This window comes from Anser anser, assembly GCF_964211835.1.
Source record: "Anser anser genome assembly, chromosome: 25".
Classification (NCBI taxonomy): Eukaryota; Metazoa; Chordata; class Aves; order Anseriformes; family Anatidae; genus Anser; species Anser anser.
The window spans coordinates 4,476,395-4,483,468 of record NC_139746.1 but is presented as its reverse complement, the minus strand read 5'-3'; the positions used below and the strand labels follow the sequence as shown (position 1 = coordinate 4,483,468).

The following is a 7,074-nucleotide window of genomic DNA, read 5'->3' as shown; positions in this document are numbered from 1 at the left end:
TGCAGTCCCCTGGCCACAGCACAAGTCCAGGCGACTAGCTCATCTATCCACTTCCTAACATAGAAGGCAACTCCACCTCCCCTCCTTCCTCACCTATCCCTTCTGAACAGTTTGTAACCATCAACAGCCACGCTCCAGTCATGGGAATCATCCCACCAGGTTTCCATGATGGCAACTATATCATAGTTTCCTACTAGCACGGTGGCCTCCAGCTCCTCCTGTTTGTTACCCATACTGTGTGCATTAGTGTAAATGCACCTCAGCTGGGCCGCCTTTTGGGACGGAGAAGACCTGATACCCTCTTGACCATACTCAGGTGTTTTCATAGTTACCAACCTCTCACCAACCCTTGTGTCCTTCCTGCAAATTGCTATGTCATCCTCATCCTTCACCAAAACACAAGACTGCAAGGTCTTGCTAGCACATTCCTCACCCACGAGAACTGGCATGTTACATTCAGGCTCCTTTCTGGTGACCCCAGTTCTACCCCCACCCCGCTTCATACCTAGTGTAAAGCTCTGTCAATGAACCCTGCCAACTCCCATCCTAAAACCCTTTTCTGCTGGTCACCTGCCGGTGACACCAGGCTCAGAGCCAATTATTAATCTTCTGGCTCATCATGTCCAGTCCCTCATTATTTCCTATAACTGGAGGGATAGAGGAGAACACGACTTGTGCTCCCGAACCCTCGACCAGTCTCCCCAAGTCTCTTTAATTGTACCATGGTTTCCAACTCCTTCTGCTTGTTTCCCGTGCTGCGTGCATTGATGTAGAGGCACTTCAGCTGGGCTGTTGGTGTCATCACCTTTTCAGAGGAACCCTTCCGAATTGCTTTGGGACAGTTCACAAGTATTTCCTAAAGGGACAGTGTTCCTAGGTTCATTTCCATCACTCACATGTACATCCCCTTCCCCAGCTGCATCTAGTTTAAAACCCTGCTTATAATCCCAGCAGGTTTATTATAATCATTTTGTCTGTAGGAGTATCTGGAGTAAGACAATTGTAAGTATCAAAACATCTGGACTGTAAATTAAGTAGACATTAGGAAGTTTTCCTTAGAAACAATTTTAGGTTTAAGAAGCTGACTTCTTTTCAGACAAAATAAAGTGCTGCTTAAGCTGAGAGTGGGTGAGAGTCTACAGGGTGATGCAGCAGGGACAGCTGACCCCAGCTGACCAAAGGGATGTCCCATACCCCGAGGCTGGGGAACGACAGGCCAGTCAGTCTCACCTCCGTGCCTGGCAAGATCATGGAGCAGATCCTCCAGGAGACTCTGCTAGGGGACATGGAAAATAAGAAGGTGATTGGTGACAGCCAACATGGCCTCACTAAGGGCAGTTTGTGCCAGACAAATCTGGTGGCCTTCTACGACGGTGTTGCAGCCTTGGTGGATGGGGGAAGAGCAGCAGACATCATCTACCTGGACTGTGCAAAGCATTTGACACCGTCCCCCATGATATCCTTGTCTCATAAATTGGAGATACATAGATCTGACAGAGCGTGTTAGGACTAAAAACCGTTAGGTAGGTCCGATGTGAAACAGGCATTGTTGTGAAACTAGCAAGGCAGAACACTGACCTTGTGAGAGCACATATTGCTAGCTCAGCAATATGGCACCAGGCCACAAGTCATCCGGCACGAGACAATGCTGCCGTCCGCACAGCACGCGCTGGCCATGCAGCTGTGCGTGACCGCAGCAGCCTATCAACTAGCAACCTATAGGGTTTTGGAGCATGCAGGGGCAAAACATATAAACAGAGCAAGTTGCTCTGCATCGGAGAGGCAGGAACATCAACCGAGGTCAATGTTGCCCCTGTGGGGACACAACACAAGACGCTGATAACTACCACACCGATGGGGTGCCAACCACAACCTGGCTAAGTATCTACAACCTATTGGATCTCGGTAACGGACATCAATGGCTGGGAAAAGCATCACGCTCGTTGGTAATCTTGCCATCACCCTGGGATCGGTATGTTAACAAGCTAACTCGTTAATAAATTCTTTGTTTTTCTATCGCTGCTCAGGTGTGTGTGTGTATGTGCGAGTGTATTTGATATGCCTGAATAGCTCGCTTGCTTTATATATATATATATACTGTTGTCTGACCCTTGCTGGGCTGAACTAATCAGCTTCAGCCCCTGGAATCTAACTAGAACACAGAGGGACCACTCGGTGGGTAAGGAATTGTCCGGATGGCTGCACTCAAAGAGTTGCAGTTAGTGGCTCCAGGTCCAGGTGGAGAGCAGGGATGAGTGATGTCCCTTAGGGGTCTCTACTGGGACCAGCACTATTTAACATCTTTGTCAGCGACATGGACAGTGGGATTGAGTGCATCCTCAGCATGTGTGCAGACAACACCAAGCTGTGTTGTGTGGTCGACACGGTGGAAGGACAGGATGCCATCCAGAGGGACCTAGACAGGCTTGAGACATGAGCCTGTGCTGAGCAACCTGATTTAGCGGAAGGTGTCCCTGCACATGGCAGGGGATTAAACAGAATGATCTTTAAAGGTCCCTTCTAACCCAAATCATTCTGTGTTTCTATTCTATCGTTCTACAACAGCATGCTCAGCAATAAACTTTGGGGTATCTTTCCTAGGTACTGTGGGTCAGGGTCTGACTGAGCATTGGTCTGCTGGTGGGAAGCAGTGAATGATTGCCTTTGCATTACTTGTTTTTTTTTCTCCCTTCCCTTCTCTTATTAAACTCTCATTATCTCAACACGAGGTGTTTTTTTCTCCCTTTTGCTCTTCCAGTTCTCTCCCCCATCCTGCTTTGGGGGGGCAGTGGGCAAGTGGCTGCTGGGTCTTCAGCTGCTGACTGGCATTAACCTGCCATGTTCCACAGAATGTAGAAACAGTACAAAATCAGTATCTCCCCTCCTCTGAAACACCTGCCCTTGTAGATTTTGGGTGACCCCCAGCCCTGGTGCCCAAAATGCTTGGTGGTAACCTATGGGCCGGGGAAGTGGAGATGGCTGGGCCACGGGAATGGAGAGCAGGAAGAATTGCAAAACCCAGTTCCTTCCTCTGTTCCTAATCTCCTTGCCTGCACTGTGCTGTGGCTTCTCCCACTAACGTTAAAGCTGCCTTGCAGCTCTCTAGAAGAGCCATCCCTCTCTCTTCTGGGAAGCCAGAAAGAAAGGAGCCCTCCTGGTCACCACCGCTAATCAGCTGAGGTGATGTGCAAAAGCTGCTCCTCTCTGGTACGCCAACCAGGCTGCAGTCCCCAGGTCAAGGGACCTTAAGCAAGAAATTATGTAGCCAGTCTGATCCACAATTTCTTACGGAAACATGAGATGGAGGCGTTTGCAAAGAGCCGTGCTGTGGCAGTGCAATTAAAGCGGGGGCTATACTGAAGGACAGCGGATGAGTTTGGCTTCTCCGGAAACCACAGCTCCCTTCCCAGCAGCTGGGGGTGCTGATAGAGGGCCTGGCCAGCCCTGCTGGGAGCGTTGCTGCCAGGGCAGCTCCCAGTGCTGGGGCAGGAGGGAGGCAAAGCAGCAGGAGAGCAGACATTGAGGGGTTCACGGTGAGTGCCAGGGGGGCGGTGGCCCTCGGGGGTGCTTGGGACAGTTATACCTGTGTAGAGGAAGCTCTTCTGGTGGTTCGTGCTTCTGCCCCAGGAGCACAAGTCTTGCAGAGGGCTTCGCTGGGCAAGAGCCGGCTGTCCTCTGGAGAGGATGAGGACGGGAGGATGGGGTGGACACTGGCCAAGGCACAAAGCCATGAGATGGGAGGTGGGGGGGGGGGGGGGCACATGCCTCTCCAGGGCAGCTGGAGGAGTGGGTGCAGCCATAGCACATGCACGAGCTCTGCACTCTCCTTTGGCCTGCTCCTTCTCCCCACATGCCAGGGAGGAGCTGTGGGGCTCAGGGGGCTCCTGGGCAGGCTCAGGGGGCTTCCAGATGGCTTCATGTGGGCTGGTGGCACTGCTGCCAATGGTGGGGAGCAAAGCTGGGGCTGTACCCGTGTGTCTCCATGCCCTGGGGCTCTCCCCTGCAGGCCATGCGGTTCCCTGCGCTGCTCACGTTGATCCTCCCGGCCCTGCTGCCCCTGGCCGGCGCCACTGACCTGCAGCTGCCCTGCCCATCGGAGATGAACAAGGTGAAGGACATCCTGGAGGTGAACTGCACGGGACAGGCTCTCAGCGCAGTGCCCTCTGGCCTGCCCGAGGACACGGGCATCCTGCTGCTCAACGCCAACCGCCTGACGTCTGTCTCCACTGCCGCCTTCCTGCCCCTGGCCGCACTGCAGGACCTCGACCTGTCTGAAAACGGGATGGTGGCCCTGCACACCGAGTCCCCGCTGCCGTCCCTCAGGGAGCTGCTGCTGTCCCGCAACGCGCTGGTGGACCTGCCCAACCTGCAGGGCCTGCCTGCGCTCACCCGCCTGACCCTGGCTCACAACACCCTGCAGAATCTGGCCCCGGAGGCTTTCCGCGCCGTGCCGCTGCTGCAGGACCTGGACCTGCGAGGGAACCGGCTGCAGACACTTCCCCAGGACACCTTTGCAGGGCTGCGGGCGCTCAAGGAATTGGACCTCTCAGACAACCTTTTGGAGGAGCTCCCCAAGGAGCTGCTGCAGGACTTGGAAGCACTGGAGACCCTCTGGCTCTCAGGGAACCTCCTCCACACCTTGCCCACCGACTTCTTCGTTGAGGGGCACCTCTTCGCCTATGTCTTTCTTACCGAGAATCCCTGGCACTGTGACTGCAACCTGTTCTACCTGCGGAAGTGGATCCTGAGCAATGAGGGGAGCGTCTACCAGCCAGAGCGGGGCCTGGAGAAGACGAAGGTGGAGGTGGCCCCGGAGAAGGTGCTGTGCCACAGCCCCCCCGAGCATCAGCATCAGCCTGTCATCCGCTTCAAGGCTGACTGCGGCAATGTGGGGGACACAGATGGGGATGGGTATGACTACGATGAGGAAGGAACACCCCAAAAAACTACCATGTCCCCTTCCCCCACGACACATCCAGCTGTCCCCAAAGAGCACACTACTACCCCACATGCTCTTACCCAGCCTCCTCTCGCTACTACAAGTCCTCCCATCAGCTCCCCTTCTAGCTCCAGCCTTGCCCCAAGCACTTCCCATGCGGTTCCTGCAAGCACCAGCACTCCCAGCACCGCCACTCCTGCACCAGTCAGTTCCACCATCACATCCACCGTACAGCCCCCCAGCACTACCCCTCTTCTAACTTCTGCTCCCCCCACCACCTTCATCTCCACCACCTCACTGACAGCTGCTGTGAGCACCAGACCCCCCAGCACCAGCAACCATCCCCAAACCAGCCTTGCCACCAGCACTGCCACCAGCACTCTCCCAATGTCCACTGGCGTGTTTTCCACCAGCAGTCCCACAGCATTGCCTTCCACTAACACGTCAGGGGCCTCTTTGGTCATCAAATCTTCATCTCCTCTGATGTCAACCACACTGGTGGTCTCCACCACCACGCTTTCTCCTCATGCCCCAAAGTTGCTGGCTCCCCTGAACACCACACACTTCCTCCAGCCATCCCCTCTGCCCCCACCTCACCCTCTCTGTCCTTGCTCCACCACAGCACAGACTGTGCCCATGCTGCTCTTGCGGGCAGGTGGGGAGGGTCCGCAGTGGGTGCAGTGGATGCTGAGCCACTGCTGCCTGTTGCACTGGATGCTCTACCTGGCCTCCTTGGTTCTTCTGCTCCTGTCCATGCTGGCTTTAGCTTGCTGGCTGCTGTGGATGTGTCTGGTGGGATGGCCTTCCTCGCGCAAATCACTGCAGACCCAAGAGGTGCAGTACCCACTGTTGAGGTGGAGGGAGTCAACAGAAAGTCCTGTGAGGCATCTCAGCAGCTTTCAAAGCCCCCTCCAACACTCCACATTCTGCACCATCAAGGAAATAGAGCTGTGGCCTGAAGTCACTACATCCCACACCTACTGCACAATTAAAGACCTGGGAATACAGCGCAGTCCTCCTGCAAAGTCCTCCTTCTGCACAACAAAGGAGCTGTGGGTCTGCCACCGTCCCCCAAATGCTTCATTCAAGTCTTTCTCCAGGAAGCTGACAGCCACAAACCTTGGCTCCCTGAGGGCCCCTTCTGCTTACAGCCTGGATAGGGGGGTCAAGGCCATCGGCACTGTCAGGGTGAAGTATGCTGGCAACACCTTGTAAATACTCCGGTATGTTCAGAGCGAGGGATGGGGGGGCGGTTCATGGTTCTGCCTCATATACCCTTGTTGCATGAGGGGAAGATCTGCTTGCTACAGAAGGGGAAGTCATCCCATTCCTTCCCCTAGCACCAGTCTCACACTCATTGTGGTTGCTGAATCTGCAATAATTACTTTGGTACTTGGCAGGGGTAGAAGTCATCCTAGAGCAGAGTGTGGGGCTGACACGCCTGATTTTGGGGTGAGAAGAGCTTTTTGAGCTTTTTTTTTCTTCTTTTGTGAAGAGCTTGCTTTGTACGCTGTGTCCTAATCGCTTCTGTCTGAATGGTGCACATAAAGATGCGCTATGCTTTCAACTCAGTGTCAGGTTGCTAATCACAGAATAAATATTCTCTTTGCCTAACTTTCAAATGGGTGCTAGTTTCATTTCACTGGAGCTCCGGTAGTCTTAAACTTTGTTTAAGTGATGCTTCAATGTTAACCCATTCTTTCCTGTATCCTCAAAGTAAATGGACAAGAGTAATATCTCTATACAAGAAGAGACTGAATAGATGCAGTATAAATGTGATGTGGCCCTATAGACACCAGTCCCCGTCTTTGGTGTCACCCATGCATGACCCAAAAGGCCTTGAGAACTGCATCAGGGAAATAAAAGTCACTTTTCCTTTCATGCATGAGGACTCTAACCACGACACTGTTGATGTCTGGAGCGAGGAGACCTCTTAGTGGTGTCCAGTGCTGCCTGAAGTCATGAGCTGGTGGTCCTGACTGGAGACCAAGCGTCCATCCTGTCCATTCAGATGCTCCATTTGCAACTATAAAGCAAGGAGCCACCAAGCCCTATAAAAAATTTCTGGCTCGGTTGCACAATGTTTTAGAATGTCAGGTGGAGAATCCTGCCACACGGGAGAGTCTGTTGCGACA

The 7,074-nt window shown here is 53.5% G+C and overlaps 1 protein-coding gene across 1 annotated transcript; it reads left to right on the top strand.

Annotated features, from left to right (window-relative positions):
• Positions 1–1,371: 1,371 nt before the first annotated feature.
• GP1BA (glycoprotein Ib platelet subunit alpha) lies at positions 1,372–6,560 on the top strand. The gene is made up of 2 exons (XM_083810771.1): positions 1,372–1,972; positions 4,007–6,560. Exons 1-2 carry the CDS (start codon positions 1,919–1,921, stop codon positions 6,152–6,154), a joined length of 2,202 nt encoding a protein of 733 aa, XP_083666897.1. The 5' UTR covers positions 1,372–1,918; the 3' UTR covers positions 6,155–6,560.
• Positions 6,561–7,074: the final 514 nt, after the last annotated feature.